The 20,945-nt window shown below is 46.1% G+C and overlaps 2 protein-coding genes across 2 annotated transcripts in view; both read left to right on the top strand.

The window, feature by feature from the left end:
• LOC124527891 (uncharacterized) overlaps positions 1–8,446 on the top strand; it is a 159,115-nt gene extending 150,669 nt beyond the window's left edge. Inside the window, exon 61 of the mRNA XM_047101181.1 lies at positions 8,204–8,446. Within this exon, the coding sequence (XP_046957137.1) occupies positions 8,204–8,271 (68 nt within the window). The 3' untranslated portion in view covers positions 8,272–8,446. The remainder of the gene's footprint in view (positions 1–8,203) is intronic.
• Positions 8,447–8,626: 180 nt separating this feature from the next.
• On the top strand, positions 8,627–20,898 carry LOC124527898 (titin-like). The gene is made up of 4 exons (XM_047101184.1): positions 8,627–9,180; positions 10,316–15,308; positions 17,836–17,907; positions 20,886–20,898. The coding sequence occupies exons 1-4, from the start codon at positions 8,709–8,711 to the stop codon at positions 20,896–20,898; spliced, it is 5,550 nt and encodes a 1,849-aa protein (XP_046957140.1). The 5' UTR covers positions 8,627–8,708.
• Positions 20,899–20,945: the final 47 nt, after the last annotated feature.

Genomic DNA, 20,945 nt, shown 5'->3' with positions numbered 1-20,945 from the left:
GCATAATACATGCTAGTTCCATCCACATTGTTGTAAATGGCGAGATTTCATTCTTTCTGATCACTGAGTAATATTCTATTGCATGTATATACAGCACATCTTTATCCATTCATCAGTCGATGGATATTTGGGCTCTTTCCATAATTTAGCTATTGTTGATAGCCCTGCTATAAACATTGAGGTGTATGTACCCCTTAGATTCAGCATTTTTGTATCCTTTGGATAAATACCTAGAAGTGCAATTGCTGGGTCATAGGGTAATTCTATTTCTAATTTTTAGAGGAACCCCCATACTGTTTTCCAGAGTGGCTACACCAGTTTACATCTCCACCAACAGTGCAAAAGTATTCCCCTTTCTCCGCATCCTCACCAACATCTGTTGTTGCCTGAGTTGTTAATGTTAGCCATTCTGACAGGTGTGAGGAGGTATCTCGTTGTGGTTTTGATTTGTATTTCCCTGATGATGAGTGATTTTGAGCATCTTTTCATGTGTCTGTTAGACATCTGGATGTCTTCTCTGGAAAAGTGTCTATTCAAGTCTTCTGCCCAAACCATAAGAGACTTAAATACAGAGAACAAACTGAGGGTTCCTGGAGAAGAGGTGTGTGGGGAGGTGGACTAAATGGGTGATGGACATTAAGGAGGACACTTGTTGGGATGAGCACTGGTGTTATGTATAAGTTATGAATCACTAAATTCTACTCCTGAAACCAATACTACATTATTTGTGAACTGCTTGAATTTAAATAGATTTTTAAAACTATACTTATTACATATTCCTAATTTTAAAACAACAACAAAAAGAAGGTCTAAGAAATTTTATTTTATTTTATTTTTTTTAATATATGAAATTTATTGTCAAATTGGTTTGCATACAACACCCAGTGCTCATCCCAAAAGGTGCCCTCCTCAATACCCATCACCCACCCTCCCCCTCCCTCCTACCCCCATCAACCCTCAGTTTGTTCTCAGTTTTTAACAGTCTCTTATGCTTTGGCTCTCTCCCACTCTAACCTCTTTTTTTTTTTTTTTCCTTCCCCTCCCCCATGGGTTTCTGTTAAGTTTCTCAGGATCCACATAAAAGTGAAACCATATGTTATCTGTCTTTCTCTGTATGGCTTATTTCACTTAGCATCACACTCTCCAGTTCCATCCACGTTGCTACAAAAGGCCATATTTCATTTTTTCTCATTGCCACGTAGTATTCCATTGTGTATATAAACCACAATTTCTTTATCCATTTATCAGTTGATGGACATTTAGGTTCTTTCCATAATTTGGCTATTGTTGAGAGTGCTGCTATAAACATTGGGGTACAAGTGCCCCTATGCATCAGTACTCCTGTATCCCTTGGATAAATTCCTAGCAGTGCTATTGCTGGGTCATAGGGTAGGTCTATTTTTAATTTTCTGAGGAACCCCCACACTGCTTTCCAGAGCGGCTGCACCAATTTGCATTCCCACCAACAGTGCAAGAGGGTTCCCGTTTCTCCACATCCTCTCCAGCATCTATAGTCTCCTGATTTGTTCATTTTGGCCACTCTGACTGGCGTGAGGTGATATCTGAGTGTGGTTTTGATTTGTATTTCCCTGATAAGGAGCGACGTTGAACATCTTTTCATGTGCCTGTTGGCCATCCGGATGTCTTCTTTAGAGAAGTGTCTATTCATGTGTTCTGCCCATTTCTTCCCTGGGTTATTTGTTTTTCGGGTGTGGAGTTTGGTGAGCTCTTTATAGATTTTGGATACTAGCCCTTTGTCCGATATGTCATTTGCAAATATCTTTTCCCATTCCGTTGGTTGCCTTTTAGTTTTGTTGGTTGTTTCCTTTGCTGTGCAGAAGCTTTTTATCTTCATAAGGTCCCAGTAATTCATTTTTGCTTTTAATTCCCTTGCCTTTGGGGATGAGTCGAGTAAGAGATTGTTACGGCTGAGGTCAGAGAGGTCTTTTCCTGCTTTCTCCTCTAAGGTTTTGATGGTTTCCTGTCTCACATTCAGGTCCTTTATCCATTTTAAGTTTATTTTTGTGAATGGTGTGAGAAAGTGGTCTAGTTTCAACCTTCTGCATGTTGCTGTCCAGTTCTCCCAGCACCATTTGTTAAAGAGACTGTCTTTTTTCCATTGGATGTTCTTTCCTGCTTTGTCAAAGATGAGTTGGCCATACGTTTGTGGGTCTAGTTCTGGGGTTTCTATTCTATTCCATTGGTCTATGTGTCTGTTTTTGTGCCAATACCATGCTGTCTTGATGATGACAGCTTTGTAGTAGAGGCTAAAGTCTGGGATTGTGATGCCTCCTGCTTTGGTCTTCTTCTTCAAAATTCCTTTGGCTATTCGGGGCCTTTTGTGGTTCCATATGAATTTTAGGATTGCTTGTTCTAGTTTCGAGAAGAATGCTGGTGCAATTTTGATTGGGATTGCATTGAATGTGTAGATAGCTTTGGGTAGTATTGACATTTTGACAATATTTATTCTTCCAATCCATGAGCAGGGAATGTCTTTCCATTTCTTTAAATCTTCTTCAATTACCTTCATAAGTTTTCTATAGTTTTCAGCATACAGATCTTTTACATCTTTGGTTAGATTTATTCCTAGGTATTTTATGCTTCTTGGTGCAATTGTGAATGGGATCAGTTTCTTTCTTTGTCTTTCTGTTGCTTCATTATTAGTGTATAAGAATGCAACTGATTTCTGTACATTGATTTTATATCCTGCAACTTTGCTGAATTCATGTATCAGTTCTAGCAGACTTTTGGTGGAGTCTATCGGATTTTCCATGTATAATATCATGTCATCTGCAAAAAGCGAAAGCTTGACTTCATCTTTGCCAATTTTGATGCCTTTGATTTCCTTTTGCTGTCTGATTGCTGATGCTAGAACTTCCAACACTATGTTAAACAACAGCGGTGAGAGTGGGCATCCCTGTCGTGTTCCTGATCTCAGGGAAAAAGCTCTCAGTTTTTCCCCATTGAGGATGATGTTAGCTGTGGGCTTTTCATAAATGGCTTTTATGATCTTTAAGTATGTTCCTTCTATCCCGACTTTCTCAAGGGTTTTTATTAAGAAAGGGTGCTGGATTTTGTCAAAGGCCTTTTCTGCATCGATTGACAGGATCATATGGTTCTTCTCTTTTTTTGTTTGTTAATGTGATGTATCACGTTGATTGATTTGCGAATGTTGAACCAGCCCTGCATCCCAGGAATGAATCCCACTTCGTCATGGTGAATAATTCTTTTTATATGCCGTTGAATTCGATTTGCTAGTATCTTATTGAGAATTTTGGCATCCATATTCATCAGGGATATTGGCCTGTAGTTCCCTTTTTTTACTGGGTCTCTGTCTGGTTTAGGAACCAAAGTAATACTGGCTTCATAGAATGAGTCTGGAAGTTTTCCTTCCCCTTCTATTTCTTGGAATAGCTTGAGAAGGATAGGTATTATCTCTGCTTTAAACGTCTGGTAGAACTCCCCTGGGAAGCCATCTGGTCCTGGACTCTTATTTGTTGGGAGATTTTTGATAACCGATTCAATTTCTTCACTGGTTATGGGTCTGTTCAAGCTTTCTATTTCCCCCTGATTGAGTTTTGGAAGAGTGTGGGTGTTTAGGAATTTGTCCATTTCTTCCAGGTTGTCCAATTTGTTGGCATATAATTTTTCATAGTATTCCCTGATAATTGTTTGTATCTCTGAGGGATTGGTTGTAATAATTCCATTTTCATTCATGATTTTATCTATTTGGGTCATCTCCCTGTTCTTTGTGAGAAGCCTGGCTAGAGGTTTGTCAATTTTGTTAATTTTTTCAAAAAACCAACTCTTGGTTTCGTTGATCTGCTCTACAGTTTTTTTAGATTCTATATTGTTTATTTCTGCTCTGATCTTTATTATTTCTCTTCTTCTGCTGGGTTTAGACTGCCTTTGCTGTTCTGCTTCTATTTCCTTTAGGTGTGCTGTTAGATTTTGTATTTGGGATTTTTCTTGTTTCTTGAGATAGGCCTGGATTGCAATGTATTTTCCTCTCAGGACTGCCTTCGCTGCGTCCCAAAGCGTTTGGATTGTTGTATTTTCATTTTCGCTTGTTTCCATATATTTTTTAATTTCTTCTCTAATTGCCTGGTTGACCCACTCATTCGTTAGTAGGGTGTTCTTTAACCTCCATGCTTTTGGAGGTTTTCCAGACTTTTTCCTGTGGTTGATTTCAAGCTTCATAGCATTGTGGTCTGAAAGTATGCATGGTATGATCTCAATTCTTGTATACTTATGAAGGGCTGTTTTGTGACCCAGTAGACGATCTATCTTGGAGAATGTTCCATGTGCACTCGAGAAGAAAGTATATTCTGTTGCTTTGGGATGCAGAGTTCTAAATATATCTGTCAAGTCCATCTGATCCAATGTCTCATTCAGGGCCCTTGTTTCTTTATTGACCGTGTGTCTAGATGATCTATCCATTTCTGTAAGTGGGGTGTTAAAGTCCCCTGCAATTACCACATTCTTATCAATAAGGTTGCTTCTGTTTATGAGTAATTGTTTTATATATTTGGGGGCTCCGGTATTCGGCGCATAGACATTTATAATTGTTAGCTCTTCCCGATGGATAGGCCCTGTAATTATTATATAATGCCCTTCTTCATCTCTTGTTACAGCCTTTAATTTAAAGTCTAGTTTGTCTGATATAAGTATGGCTACTCCAGCTTTCTTTTGGCTTCCAGTAGCATGATAAATAGTTCTCCATCCCCTCAGTCTGAATCTAAAGGTGTCCTCAGGTCTAAAATGAGTCTCTTGTAGACAGCAAATAGATGGGTCTTGTTTTTTAATCCATTCTGATACCCTATGTCTTTTGGTTGGCGCATTTAATCCATTTACGTTCAGTGTTATAGAAAGATATGGGTTTAGAGTCATTGTGATGTCTGTAGGTTTTATGCTTGTAGTGATGTCTCTGGTACTTTGTCTCACAGGGTCCCCCTTAGGATCTCTTGTAGGGCTGGTTTAGTGGTGACGAATTCCTTCAGTTTTTGTTTGTTTGGGAAGACCTTTATCTCTCCTTCCATTCTAAATGACAGACTTGCTGGATAAAGGATTCTCGGCTGCATATTTTTTCTGTTTAGCACACCGAAGATCTCGTGCCAATTCTTTCTGGCCTGCCAAGTTTCAAAAGAGAGATCAGTCACGAGTCTTATAGGTCTCCCTTTATATGTGAGGGCACGTTTATCCCTTGCTGCTTTCAGAATTTTCTCTTTATCCTTGTATTTTGCCAGTTTCACTATGATATGTCGTGCAGAAGATCGATTCAAGTTACGTCTGAAGGGAGTTCTCTGTGCCTCTTGGATTTCAATGCCTTTTTCCTTCCCCAGTTCAGGGAAGTTCTCAGCTATAATTTCTTCAAGTACCCCTTCAGCACCTTTCCCTCTCTCTTCCTCCTCTGGGATACCAATTATGCGTATATTATGTCTTTTTAGTGTATCACTTAGTTCTCTAATTTTCCCCTCATACTCCTGGATTTTTTTATCTCTCTTTCTCTCAGCTTCCTCTTTTTCCATAACTTTATCTTCTAGTTCACCTATTCTCTCCTCTGCCTCTTCAATCCGAGCTGTCGTCGTTTCCATTTTGTTTTGCCTTTTGTTTAAAGCGCTTTTCAGCTCCTCGTGACTGTTCCTTAGTCCCTTGATCTCTGTAGCAAGAGATTCTCTGCTGTCCTCTATACTGTTTTCAAGCCCAGCGATTAATTTTATGACTATTATTCTAAATTCACTTTCTGTTATATTATTTAAATCCTTTTTGATCAGTTCATTAGCTGTTGTTATTTCCTGGAGATTCTTCTGAGGGGAATTCTTCCGCTTGGTCATTTTGGATGGTCCCTGGAGTGGTGAGGACCTGCAGGGCACTTCCCCCGTGCTGTGGTGTATAACTGGAGTTGGTAGGCGGGGCCGCAGTCCGACCTGATGTCTGCCCCCAGCCCACCGCTGGGGCCACAGTCAGACTGGTGTGTGCCTTCTCTTCCCCTCTCCTAGGGGCGGGATTCACTGTGGGGTGGCGTGGCCCGTCTGGGCTACTTGCACACTGCCAGGCTTGTGATGCTGGGGATCTGGCGTATTAGCTGGGGTGGGTAGGCAAGGTGCACGGGGGCAGGAGGGGCAGGCTTAGCTCGCTTCTCCTTAGGTGATCCACTTCAGGAGGGACCCTGTGGCAGCGGGAGGGAGTCAGATCCGCTGCCGGAGGTTTGGCTCCACAGAAGCACAGAGTTGGGTGTTTGCGCGCAGCGAGCAAGTTCCCTGGCAGGAACTGGTTCCCTTTGGGATTTTGGCTGGGGGATGGGCGGGGGAGATGGCGCTGGCGAGCGCCTTTGTTCCCCGCCAAACTGAGCTCTGTCGTCCGGGGGCTCAGCAGCTCTCCCTCCCTTTGTCCTCCAGCCTTCCCGCTTTCCGAGCAGAGCTGTTAACTTATGACCTCCCAGACGCTAAGTCGCGCTTGCTGTTGGAACACAGTCCGTCAGGCCCCTCCGCTTTTGCCAGCCACACTCGGGGGCTCTGCTTGGCCGGCGGGCCGCCCCTCCGCCCCGGCTCCCTCCCACCAGTCCGTGGAGCGCGCACCGCCTCGCCGTCCTTCCTACCCTCTTCCGTGGGCCTCTCGTCTGTGCTTGGCTCCGGAGACTCCGTTCTGCTAATCCTCTGGCGGTTTTCTGGGTTATTTAGGCAGGTGTAGGTGGAATCTAAGTGATCAGCAGGATGCGCGGTGAGCCCAGCGTCCTCCTACGCCGCCATCTTCCCTCTCTCCTCGCCAAAATAATTTCTAAAAGAAAATACTAATGTGCCACATACAGAATGTTAAAAAAAAAAAGGAGCAAAAATGTGTTTCATGTCATTGAGAGCTTAATTTGGGGCTAGATTTGTGAATTTTTTTTTTAGATTTTTTTTTTAATGTTTATTTATTTTTGAGAGTGAGAAAGAGCGTGAGCTGGGGAGGGGCAGAGAGAGAGGGAGATGCAGAATCTGAAGCAGGCTCCAGGCTCTGAGCTGTCAGCACAGAGCCTGATGCAGGGCTCGAACTCACAGACTGCGAGATCATGACCTGAGCCGAAATCAGGCACTCAGCCAGCTGAGCCACCCAGCCGCCCCTAGATTTCTGAATATTTGACTCACCCCACCATTGCAAAGTTTGTTTTGAAGGGAAGAGAGTGGAGAAAGAGAAGATGGTTACTTTCTGAAAAAGCACTGGAAGATTTTTCGTGCAAAATAATAATGTTAATTGAATCTAAATCAAACCAGTCGAGGAAACTTCAGACGTTTCCAAGTTTAGGCTTTAAGAAGTCTAGCTTCCTGGGGTGCCTGGGTGGCTCCATAGGTTGAGCATCCGACTCTTGATTTTGGGTCAGGTCACGATCCCAGAGTTTGTGGGGTCAGCCTCACGTCGGGCTCTGTGCTGAGCGTGGAGCCTACTTGGGATTCTCTCTGTCTCTCCCTCTGTCCCTCTCCTCCGCTCACGCTTTCTGTCTCTCAGGGAAAAAAAAAAATTAAAAAAAAAAAAAAAGTCTAGCTTCCTGAAAAAGGTGAAAAGATGAGAAAAAGACTCAGCATCGCTGCTAAAGATTTCAGAAATCTGATTATAACAACAGATCCATTCCTACACGAGGCCAGTCTTGGAATCAGTTCCATATAAAAACTATTCCTGTGTGCTAGACATTGGGATTAAGATAAAAACCCCCTCTCTCTTGCATTTTACATGCTAGAGGTTGTGCCAGACCATAAGCAAGGACTAAAAATACATTATAAAAGGGGCTGTGAAGGAAGTAAACTCAGTGCTAGTTACAGTATTTCAAGAAAATTGTTTAACATGCTGACTTTAACATCCTAAGTGCCTTCTCCATGTGGGCACACAGAGTGGACCTCTGAAAAGTGGCCTTGTTACTTTTTCTAGATCAATGGCTATGTCCAGTCAAGATGAGATGGGGGAAGTTTTCCCACCCAGTGTAAATAAAGGGCTAGAATTGGTTTCCGGCCCTCTTTCCCAGAATGAATTGCTCAGCGCTCCCCCAAAACTCCTCCTACAGACATTTTGGGGCCATCGCAGATTCAGTGGTAGGCCCCCATCTAACAGAGTGGTGAGTTAATAATCAGCCATGGGTATTGAGAATTTAGAGGAAATGGCAACATTTTAGAATATCTGACTGTGAAGTGTGTTCCCCTTCCCATCGCCCTAACTGGTGCTTATTTTTCAGGTCAGCTACTTTTCTTGGAAGCAGTATGGCCAGGGGGAGGAAGAACGTCTCTCGGATTTAAGCTTTGAAGACCAAGAGTTCAAATTGCTAGAGCTGGACTAGCATTTTTTAATTTCCCAGGATGCCAGGTCCTGTGGCTTCCTTGGAAGCTCTGCTCCACTCCCCCACCCTTCCACCCCTCAGAGCTGCGGGAGTCCGGGGCCACCCAGATCTGAGTCCAAGTACTACCTTGCTGTGAGCAGCCCGGGGGGGGGGGGGGGGGGGGAGAGGGGGGGGAAGGGGGGGAAGGGGGTAGTGCGGGGGGGGGGGTGGTGAGGGAGTGGTGGCCTTTGCAGGGTGGAGGGAGGCCTGGGCCCCAAGTGATTCTGGGGAAAGGGCCCGCTCTGGTGGTGCGGAGCCCATCTCCAGGGAGCTAATAAAGGTGGCGTAAATAAAGGGTGGGACGTAGGCGGGGGAGGGGCGCGCAGTTGCTAACAGTGCGCGCGCGCATCACGGGGCTGCCATAATGGTTTGGCTCCCGCTCAGGGCCCAGCGCCAGTACCCCACTCGCCTGGGTCGCTGCGCCCCGGAGCCTCCGCAGGTCATGTCCCGGCTGCGCCTGTTGGCCCCACTGCTTGTCCTTATGTGGCAACCGTTGTGGCTGCTGGTCCAGGCAGCTCAGCCTCCGGAGTGGGCCCTGGACCCTGCCCAGCTGACCGCCGACCCCATGGAGCCGGCTGAGCCCTGGTCTTCGCGCTCGTCTGATCCCCCACCCGAATCGCCCCAGGTACTTACACCCCCAGCTGAGCCGGTGGGCTTGAATTACCTGGGGTCCTCTGCTCCGGCCCAGATGTTGGCCCCGCCTAAGGAGTTGACTGAGACTTTGGTTCCATTCCTGGACACGGATTCCGTTGGAGAACTACCCCCAGGGCCAGATGAGGATCTGAATGACCAGCTAACCCAGCATCAAAGGCTCCCAGAGGTGGTTCCAATGCCAGGTTGGGATCAGAATCAGACCATAGCTCCGCCTCCTCAACTCAAAAGTAAGACTAAAACTTAGGTTTAGATCAGGCCGAAGATCACCAATCATTTGAAATACTCGTTCCATTTCTGGATAGTCAGAGTTCAAAGCCAACAAAGTTTATTGTTTCACCCCTAAACCTGAAGAAAGATCTAGCTCAGCATCGAAGGCTTGCCAAAGTTGTTGGAACTCCAAACCAATCTGCAAATAAAGAGCACCTACAACAACAGCTGCAGGATGATTATTTAGATTCCAATATGGGTCTCCTATATCCTGAGGAGAACCTACCTATGGGTTTCCCAGGGGGACCAGATCAACTTCCAAACTTCTCTGAGGAGGCTGAAATTCCTCCACCCTTGCAGAAGACCCCAAGTCATCTAGAGTCCCCTGAGGAAGCTGAATCTTTTTTGCCCCAAGGGGAGGCTCAGGCTCAGCATCCAGAGCCCCCTGAAGAGACAGAAACATCTCTACTTGAGCAGGAGGCTCCATCTCCGTGTCCAGAGTCCCTTAAGGATGGAAATTCAGCAAACCCACAAGAGGCCCCAGCTGAGCCTTCAAGTACCCCTGAAGAGGTCGAACCTTCTTCAGTCCAGCAGGAAGCCTCAGCTCAACCTACAGAGGCCCCCGAGGAAGTGGAACCTTCTCCAACCCCCCAGGAGGCCCCTGCTCAGCCTCCAGAGCCATCTAAGGACATCATATCTCAACTGTTAGCACATCATGAAGTAAATGTGCTGTCTCCAAGTCAGAGTGAAGCTCAGAAGCCAAGCTTCCCCAATGTCACTGTTAAACCTCTGGATCTTACCATAACTCTAACTCAGCCTGCGGAGCACCCTAAGGAGGCTGGACCTACCCCAGTCCAGCAGGAGGCCCCTGCTCAGCCTGCAGAGCGCCTCGAGGAGGTTGAGCCTACCCCAGTCCAGCAGGAGGCCCCAACTCTAGTTCCAGAGTTCCCTATCGAGTATTTAACTCAACTTGCATAAGTGATGAGGTGACATCTCTACCTCTAGGTCAGTATCCAGATTATTTAATGTTTCCCAGGGTTACAGGCAAGCCTTTAGATGTGGAATTTACCACAACTCCAGGGCCTGATAAAGGTGTTGAATCTTCTATAGCCCAGCAAGAGGCCCCACCTCAGCCTCTTGAACATACTGAGGAAGCAGAACTTTCTCTAACCCAGCAAGAGACCTCGGTTAAGCCTCCAGAGGAGGTTGAGCCTTCAAGTGAGCAGGAGACCCCAGGTCAGCCTTCCGAGCCTCCTGGGGTGATTGATCCTTCTCTAAGGCAGCAGGAGACCCCAGCTCAGCCTTCAGTGCCTCCTGAGGAAGCTAAGCCTTCTCTAAGCAAACAGGAACCCCCAGCTCAGCTTCCAGACCCTTTTGGAGAAGCTGAACTTTCTCCAACCCAGGAGGAGGTCTCCGCTCAGCTTGCAGAGCTCCTTAATGAGGCAGAATCTTCAACCCAGCAGGAGACTCCAGCTCAGTCTCCAGGGGAGATAGAATCTTCTGCAACCCTGCAAGAGCAACCAGCTCAGCCTCCAGAGCTGCCTTCCAGGGAGGTGGAACCTTCTCCAACCCAGCAGGAGCACCCAGCTCAACCTCCATGGCATCATAAGATGACAGTTTCACCTCCAGGTCACTACCGTGATCAACATTTAAACCTGCCCAATGTCAGTTTGAAACCTCCAGATGTGCATCTTACCATGAGTGCAGAACCCACTACAGAGGTGGGACCTTCTCCAGTTCAGCACGAGACTATAGCTCAGCCCTCAGTGCCTCTTAATGTGGAACCTTTTGAAACCCAGCATGAAGCCCCAACTCTGCCTCCACAGTCCCCTGAGGTTGAATCTTTGCCAGTTCAACAGGAGACTCCAACGCAATCTCCAGAATCTACCACACAGGAGAAACTTCCAACACAGCAGGAGACCCCAGTTCAGTATCCAGAATATCCTGGAGAAGTTGAACCTTCTACAACCCAGCAGGAGGCCCTAGCTCAGCAATCACAGGCCCCTGAGGAGGGTGAATCATCCTCAACCCAGGAGGAGGCCCCGACTCAGCCTCCAGAGGCCCAGGAAGAGGGTGAACCTTCCCCTCTCCAGGAGGAGGGCCAGGGTCAGCACCCACAGGCCTCCGAGGGGAGTGAACCACCTACAACCCAGGAGGAGTCCCCAGCTCAGCATCCACAGACCCCTGCGGAGGTTGAGCCTTCTTCAACCCAGCAGGAGGCTCCAGCTCAGTATCCTCAGGCATCAGAGGAGGGTGAGCCTTTTCCAACCCAACCAGAGACCCCAACTCAGTATCCAGAGCCCCTTGAGGGGACTGAACCTTCTCCAGCCCAGTCAGAGGCCACAACTCAGCATCCAAATCCCCTTGGGGAAGTTAAACCTGCACCCTATCAGGAGGCCCCAAGTCAGCATCCACAGACCTCTGAGGAAATTAACCCTTCTGCCACTCAACAGGAGCCTTCTGGTGAGGTTGAACCTTCTCCGACCCAACAGGAGGCCCCAGCTCACTCTCCAGAGCATCAGGTGGTGACAGTTTTTCCTCAAGGTCAGAATCAAGCTCAGCTCCTGCTGTTGCCTAATGTCACTGTTAAACCTGTGGATCCTTCAGTTACCATGACCTCAGAATCCACTAATGAGGTTGAAGCTTCTCCACTCCGAGAAGAGGCCTCAGCTCAGTCTGGAGTGTCCCCTGAACAGTTGGAACCTTCTCCAACCCAGCAGGAGGTCCCACATCAGCATCCAGCGCCCCCTGAAAATGTTGAATCTTCTCCAGTCCAGCACGAAGTCTCAACTCCACCCGAAGATTTTCCTGAGGAAATTGAACTTTCTCCAAGCCAGCAGGAGAGCTCAGCTCTGCCTCAAGTGCCTGTTGCAAGTATAGAACCTTCTCCAATCCAGCAAGAGGTCCCAGCTCAGCAACCAAAGCCCAATGACGGGGTCGAGTCTTTTCCAGTTCAGTATGAGCATCCAGCTCAGCCTCCAGGGTCCTCTACAGATGTTGTAGCTCAGTCTCCAGTACAGCATGAGGTGACATTCTCACCTCCAGGTCCAGGTGAAGCTCAGCATCCAGTGTCGCCTAATATCACAGTTAAACCTGTGGATCTGAGGGTTTTCATAAGTCCCCAGGCAACTAAGGAGGTTAAACCTCTTCCAGAGCAGCAGGATGTCCCTGCTCAATCTCCTCCTGAGCAAGTTGAATTTTCTCCAGCTCAGTCCAAGCGTCTTTCCCAGTCTCCAGAGCCCCCTGAAGATGAGTCTTCTCCAGGCCAACAAGAGGTCCTAGCTCAGACTCCAGACCCCCCTAAGGCTGTGGAACCTGCTTCAGGCCAACAGGAGGCCCCAGCTCAGTCTGTAGTCCCCCAGCTGGCCCCAGCTGTATCTCCTGAGCCCCCTAAGGTGGTAGAACCTTCTCCCACACCACAGGAGGCCCCAGCTCAGCCTTCAGAGCCTCCTGAGAAGGTAGAACCATCTCCAGTTCAGCAGGAAGTCCCAGCTCAGCCTTCAGAGCCCCCTAATGAGGCAGAATCTTCTCCAACCCCGCAGGAGGCCCTGGTTCAGTCTCCTGTCCCCCAGCAGGCCCCAGCTGTATCTCCTGAGCCCCCTAAGGAGGTAGAACCTTCTCCCACACTGCAGGAGGCCCCAGCTCAGCCTTCAGAGCCCCCTAATGAGGCAGAGTCTCCAACCCAGCAGGTGGCCCCAGCTCAGTTTCCAGTCCTCCAGGAGTCCCCAGCTATATCCCCTGAGCCCCCTAAGGAGGTGGAACCTTCTCCCACACCTCAGGAGGCCCCAGCTCAGCCTTCAGAGCCCGGTAATGAGGCAGAATCTTTTCCAACTCAGCAGGAAGCCCCAGTTGTATCCCCTGAGCCCCCTAAGGAGGTAGAACCTTCCACACAGCAGGAGGCCCCACCTCAGCCTTCAGAGCCTCCTGAGAAGGTGGAACCATCTCCAGTCCAGCAGGAGACCCTATCTCTACCTCTCGAGCCACTTAAGGAGATAGAACCTTCTCTAACACAACAGGAGGTACAAGCTCAGCCTTCAGAGGCCCCTGAGAAGGTAGAACCATCTCCAATTCTGCAGCAGGCTCCAACTCAACCTCCGGAGCCCTCTAAGGAGGCAGAAACTCCTCCAGCCCAGCAGGAGGCCCCAGTTCAGCCTCCAGAGCCACCTGAGGAGGTTGTAGCACAACCCCCAGTCCATAATGAGGTGACAGTTCCACCTCTAGGACAAGAGCAAGCTCAGCATCCAAACTTGCCCAATGTTACTGTTCAGCCTGCTGACCTGGAGCTTACTGTAACTCCAGAACCTACTGTGGAGGCTGAGCATTCTACAATCATGCAGCAGACTATAGCTCCTCCAGAGGACACTGAGGTGACCCCTCCACATCCAGAGCAGGTCCAGGCTCAGCATCCAAATTTGACTGAAGTCAGAGTTCAGCCTTTAGACCTGGAACTGACCATAACTCCAGAACCCACTACAGAGGTTGAAACTTCAACCACGCAAGAGATCCCAGGTCACCCTTCAGAGCCACCTAAGGAGGTTGTAGTTCAGCCTCCACTGTTTCGGGAGGTGACAGTTCCAACTCCAGGTCTGGATCAAGCTCGTCATCCATTGTCACCTAATGTAACAGTTCAGCCTTTGGACCTAGAGCTTACCATAACTCCAGAACCCACTATGGAGGTTAAAGCTTCTATAGCCCTGAAGAAAACTACAGCTCCTCCAAAGGACCTTGAGGTAACATTTGCACATCTAGAGCAGGTTCAGGTTCAGCATTCAACCTTGAATAAGGCCAAAACTCAACAGACCCCAGATCAGCCTCCAGAGCCGCCTACGGAACTTGTAGCTCAACCTCCAGTATATCAAGAGGCAGCAGTTCCAACACCAGATCAGGATCAAGCTCAGCGTCTGTGGTTGCCGAATGTAACAGTTCAGCCTTTGGACTTGGTGCTTACTGTAACTACAGAACCCCCTACGGATGTTAAACATCCCTCAGCCCTGCAGCAGACTACCGCTCCTCCAGAGGACCTTGAGGTGACATTTCCACATTCAGAGCACATTCAGCATCCAACCATAACTAAAGTCACAGTTAAACCTTTGGACCCAGGGCTTCCCATAACTCCAGAATCCACTACAGAGACTGAACCTTCTCTAACCATGCAAGAGACCCCAACCCAGCCTCCAGAGCCACCTAAGGAGGTTGTTCAGTATCCATCCCAACAGGAAGTGACAGTTCCTACTCCAAGTAAGGATCAAGTTCAGCAACCAACATTGCCCAGTGTCACAGCTCATCATGTGGACTTGGGGCTTACCATAACTCCAGAACCTACTACAGAGGCTGAACATTCTACACCCATGAAGGAGACTACAGCTCCTCCTCCAAAGGACCTTGAGGTGACACTTGCACATCCAGAGCAGGTTCAGAGTCAGCATCCAAACCTGACTGAAGTCACAGTTCCACCTCTGGACCTGGAACTTACTGTAACTGCAGGATCCAGTGTGGAGACTGAACCTTCTCCAACCACGCGAGACACCCCAACTCAGCCTCCAGAGCCACCTAAGGAGGTTGTAGTTCAATATCCATTCCAGCAGGAAGTGACAGTTCCAACTCCAAGTAAGGATCAAGGTCAGCATCCAGCATCACCCATCATCCCATTTCGTCATGTGGAGCTTACTATAACTCCAGAACCTATTACGGAGGCTGAACATTCGACAACCCTGAAGAAGACTACAACTCCTCCCCCAAAGGACCTTGAGGTGACATTTGCACATCCAGAACAGGTTCAGAGTCAACATCGAAACCTGACTGAAGTCACGGTTCCACCTACGGACCTAGAAATTCCTGTAAGTCAGCAACCAGAGTCATTTGAGACAGGTTTTCCTCCAACAACTCAACATTCTGTGGTGCATTTTGTAAACTATACCTCAGAAAAGGCATACACAACTTTAACTTGGCAACCAGAACAGAATGCCACCACACACCTCAAAATATGTGAGCGTTGTACCTGCAAAGATGAGACACTGTCGTGTGTTGGTCTCAGCCTACAGCAGAGGCTCCGCAGAGTGCCCGTGCCGGAGCCCGACACCTACAACGGCACCTTCACCATCTTGTAAGAATCGCCTTTACTTGTTTGTTCTCTGTCTCCTGCTTGACATGGCAGTCTCTTCCTCAATGTCGTCCTGGGCCTTCCTCATCTCCCCAACCACGTTGACTGACTTTCTGTTTTTACCTTTTCTTTGTCAACTATCCCTTATCTTCATTTTCCTTTTTACTACTGTTCGCCCTTCTCCCATCTTTTACTTGTAATTGTCCTTATTCTTTTTCCTTATCCAGTTTTTAGCCCCATTATTTCATTCCTTAACCTCTACTCTCCCATTTTTGCTCCATCCTCTATAATAGGATACAACAGAGTAGTGAAGAGTAGAGATCCTGGAACTAGATTGCCTGCGTTTGGGCCGAGGTCTGTCATCTATTAGCTTTGTGACTCCGTTTCCTTTTCTGTGAAATGGAAATTATGATAGTTACCATCTCATGGGATTATTGTGAGATCCAGATGAGGTAATACATATGAAGCACTTGGATCAGTGCCTGGCAAAATATGAGTGTTAGCTGCTATTATTTTGATTCCCCAGACCTCATCTTTGACCCCCGGCCTTCCACATACAGTACTCAGTTTGGGCCCAACCCAAGAGTAAGTACGATGGGCGCCACACTAGGATGCAATCGTCTTCAGAACATGAAATGACAGGTGGGAAGAAAGGAAATGGTCATAAAAAGGGAGGTGGCATGTAATTAAGTACTAAAAGAGGTACCATGGGTATTGGAATTCAGCAGACTCTGTAATCAGTGGAGTATGGAGGTCAGGGAGAGCTGCATGGATAAGCTAACACTTTAGCTGAGACTTAAAGAGTGGCTCTGATGTGTTAAATAGAGAAAAAATGGGTATAAGTCTAGGCAAAGGCACGGCTGCAGGAATGATCAGGAATCAAGAATTAGGTTTAGCAGTTAAAGATCCAATTACGAGAAACCTTGACTATCAGCTAGAGAGGTTTGAACGTTACATTCTGAGTTCTAGAGAGCCACTGAAAGTTTTCAAGCATGAGATACAGACCATTGAAACAAGACGATTATTTTCAGTTCCCCATGTAGGGCGATCTGGAGAGGAGAGCTTGGTCCAGCGAGACCAGATAGAATGTTCTAACAAAACCTGGGAGTCAAGTAACAAGGGGCCGAATCAGAGTGGCTGAAAAGAGTAGAAAGAAAAGCCTTGAGAGCACTGCAAAGGAGGAAGTGACAAGATAGACTAACTGATGACAGTCGCGGGTGGGGTGTGCACGGGAAAGAGAAAACTCAGATATTACTCTGAAACTTCTGTCCCAGATAAGGAGAATGATGGAAGTTGAGGCATCTTTTACCAGGGAACATAGAGCAACCAGAAGGCTTCAGGTTGACTGGAAATGTCCACCAGGCACATGGGCAGATGGGTATCTGTTTTGAATTTATTCCTGACTCCCCTGAAAAAAAATGTGTATATAAACTGACCAGGCAAGCTGTTGCTGAGGGAAGAGGACAAAACTAAAGGTAAAGGTTCAAAGTCATACGCAGAGTTAGCGGTTGAAACTGAACCTCAGGCATTTAATAGCTTCTTTTAAACATATGTAATTCATGGATACATGAATTATCATGGATACTTTTTTTTTGTTTTTAATGTCACAGGTATAGAGGATAAAACGTGAAAATCCCACCCCACCCTCCCTACCACTCATAAGATAACTCCTGTCACCTTTTTGGTGTGTGTCCTTCCTTCCCATCTCTTTCCTTTGCATTTTTTCCTAATTTCCTAATGAGGGGATACTTTTTAATTCCTTGCCCAGTGATTTGTTGCTTTTCCCTATGCAATATGTCTAAGAAATCTTTCCATGTTAGTTATTCTAATTTCTAACTTCCCTTATCCTTCTAACACCTAGAGAGGTTTCAGTAGAGGGCTTCTTTACATTTGTTTGCTGATAATGGTAAATTTTTTACCATTTTTTTCGTTGAATTCTTATTTTCTCATTGATTTGTGGAAGGAACCATTTTATTTTATTTATTTTATTTAAAAAAAAAAATTTTTTTTTTTAACGTTTATTTATTTTTGAGACAGAGAGAGACAGAGCATGAACGGGGGAGGGGCAGAGAGAGGGAGACACAGAATCTGAAACAGTCTCCAGGCTCTGAGCCATCAGCTCAGAGCCCGACGCGGGGCTCGAACTCCTGGACCGCGAGATCGTGACCTGGCTGAAGTCGGACGCTTAACCGACTGCGCCACCCAGGCACCCCAAGGAAGGAACCATTTTAGACACATAAGTGATTTGGGGGAAAAAAATACTTGCCTCCAGAGTAATTAACAGGCGTTATGTACCCAAGGAATGGAACAAATAGGAAGTTCAGGTTCTAAGGAGCTGCCTTGTTTGTGCCAGTGGCCCCACGCTAGCTCTTTATTAATTGCACCACCTGGGATGCTGATAGCTGCGGAAAGTAGAAAGTTGGCATTTACTGCATTGGAATATTCCCCACAAGGTTGCCAGTGATTCTCTTATTTATTCCGTTCATTCCTTTCCTACCTATTCAAGGATCTGAACTGTGTTTCTTCACAGAAATTTCCAAGGAAACTCTATTTGTTACATTGATGAAAATGTATGGAAGGGATACCGTTGGGCTGAGAAACTGTGAGTATATTCTCTCCAAATACGAATACAAAAAAAAAACAAAAAACAAAAAAAACTAACTGCATTCTAAGGTCCTTCTTGGTCCAGAACTTTGAAGTCAGTAGCTCTGAGGAAAGGTGTTTCCCCTTCCATATCCCAACTCAACCTCTACCGATTGCAATTCTGTGTTAATTTTTTTTTTACGTTTATTTATTTTTGAAACAGAGAGAGACAGAGCATGAACGGGGGAGGGTCAGAGAGAGGGAGACACAGAATCTGAAACAGGCTCCAGGCTCTGAGCTGTAAGCACAGAGCCCGACGCGGGGCTCGAACTCACGGACCGCGAGATCATGACCTGAGCTGAAGTCGGCCGCTTAACCGACTGAGCCACCCAGGCGCCCCATCTGTGTTTATTTTAAAAATTAAATTTGGCAGGTTCCCTTTAAAGTTAGAATCAATTTCACCATCCCCTAGTCAGACCATGCCCTTTCCTACTTTTGTTGGTGACTTTGCCCACTTGAAATTCCTTTATTTCACTCTGCTGGTGGAAGTCCCATGAGCCTTCAAAAGCCAACTCGAGTTCATCTTTCTTCACAAAGCCTTCCCCGAATACTGTAATACTCCTGGACCTAGTCCTTCTGTGAGATTGTCACCATTTGTTAGGGTCTACAGTGACGCATTCCCCTCCCCTGATAACAAAAATATGCTAAACAGTTTGTTAAAAGGCAGCTCCTCAAGAGAGAAATATCAAGGTCATGGATCAGAGCAGAGATATGTAAGGCTTCCTGGTCTCTCAGACTTGAGTAAAACCTGACTGGATGTATTAACTGCTAAGGAGAAACATGTCTGTCTTCTGGAGGGTTGGTCAGTAGTAAAAGCATAGAAATGGTGAGGCAGAGACCAACATGGGCAGTGCCCACCTAGCCTTGCCTAAGAGTAGAGATGGCACCTCAGGCAGCAGATGAGAGTCAGGCCCACCAGCCGGGCTGTGCCCGCGGGGCAGATGGATGGATCTAGCTACCTCAGTCCTTTCCATTAAACACTGGATTCAGCTAATTACTTTTCTTCCACTTCTCTTCTCACCAAATAGCCTTCTGATTATACTTCAGTGTGCCACAGAGGCCTGTCTCCACAGGAGGTAATGCCCAATCATGTAGACACAGATGCCCTATCTATGGAACGGATGTTTTCCTTATTGTCAAGTCATGACCTGACATTCTGATTTTGATCAATCCTGTGACATTGGTAAGGTGATATTGCCTCCATGTAGAAAGAAGTACGTTCTCTCTTGATGAGATCAGAGTCTGATTTCTCAGCCTAAGAGCCTAGGAACTAGCGTGGGGTCAACTTACCATGACCTCTGGGAAGAGAAATCATTGGCCATTGTCCAGTCCGTACTCTGCATCTTCAGGTGGCCTGCAGCCTTTTGCTTTTGGGGAAGTTCTATAAACTCCTATTGCTGTTTTAAATTCCTATGTGGTTTAACCTTGTGTTTATATTTTTTTTATGTGGTTTCATTATTTCCTCTCCCTACTTAGATGATACACTTTTTGAGGTCAGAGACCATGCAGTTTCTTTCCTGTAGTGGACAATAATGATGTTCAAAGGAAGAGATGAGGCATTGTGTCAATTTCACAAGGAGGAATAATGCAACCTAATATTTATGGGAAGTAGCCTACAGAGTCCAGCAATAGACAGATCCGTGGGTGCCTAGGACTTTTGAAATGTTACCTTTTAGAGGCGCCTGGGTGGCTCAGTTGGTTAAGGGTCCTACTTTGGCTCAGGTCATAATTTCATGGTTCAGGAGTTCGAGCCCTGTGTTGGGCTCTGTGCTGACAGCTCAGAACCTGGAGCCTGCTCTGGATTCTGTGTGTGTGTGTCTCTCTCTCTTTGCCCCTCTCTCACTCTTACTGTCTCTCTCTGTCACTCTCAAAAATAAATAAACATTGAAATGTTACCTTTTAGCATTCAAATCAGTGGAAGAAAATAAATAAATGGTAATAGAACAACTGCTTAATTATTTGGGAGGAAAATAACAACAGATCCCTATTTCTCACCTTAAAAAAACATATTTCAGTAAATGTAAAAAAAGAGAAACAAGAACCCGTCAAAGTATTAGAAGAAGATAGAATCAATACTTTTATAATCTTGTGGTGAGAAAAAGCTTTGTGACCTGATTGATACCACATGCAGAAACATTTGATAGATTTGATCGTCTTGTCCGATTTATGCTTGGAATAAACCAGACATCTGATTGAATCCCCACAGTCCTGTGAGGATGATATCACCATCCTTCTTTCATACATAGAAGGGGATCAGCTTAAGGCCCCTGTGGCAAAACCCAAAGCAGAACCCAGCTGTGCCTGCAGTCAGCCTGTGCTCCTATCCCACTGTTCCGTCTCCTTCACGATAAAAACACTGACAAATATTTGAAACATTGAAATTCAGTGAAAGCCCTTGAAAGGATTAATGTATTTCATATGAAGAGAGTTTTATAAATCAACAGGAAGAGGACAAACAATCCAGGGGACCAAGGGGGCAAGGACTACGATGAACAGGAGGGTGTGGACAGTCCGTCACCATATCTGCCTCATGGCTTATGGGACATGGGTCTTGTTAACAAGGCCTTTTCGCCTCATGGTATAAAAATAGTCTCTGATATTTTCTTCTGCACTCTTATATTATTTGTTGTGATTTATTTATTTTTAATCTGTATGGAATCTGTGTGGTGTTTTGGTACGGTCGAGGTAGGGGATCTAACTTTTTTCCCTTACGTAAAGATCCAGTTACTTTAAAATCTTTTATTGAATGGTTCATTCTTTCTTCATGGATCTAAAATACTATTTTTATCTGGACTCTATTCTATCAATCTGGTTTTCTTTTCCTGTATCAGTATCACGCTACATACTTAACTGCAGTTGCTCTGTAAGAACGTATTTTATTTATTTGTTTATTTATTTTTTTTAATTTTTTTTAATGTTTATTTATTTTTGAGACAGAGACACAGCATGAGCAGGGAAGGGGCAGAGAGAGAGGGAGACACAGAATGTGAAGCAGGC

Source organism: Lynx rufus, unplaced genomic scaffold (assembly GCF_022079265.1).
Source record: "Lynx rufus isolate CCGP_SWC_20201006 ecotype Redwood Valley unplaced genomic scaffold, mLynRuf1.p SCAF_59, whole genome shotgun sequence".
Lineage (NCBI taxonomy): Eukaryota > Metazoa > Chordata > Mammalia > Carnivora > Felidae > Lynx > Lynx rufus.
This window is presented reverse-complemented; position numbering and strand designations above follow the sequence as displayed.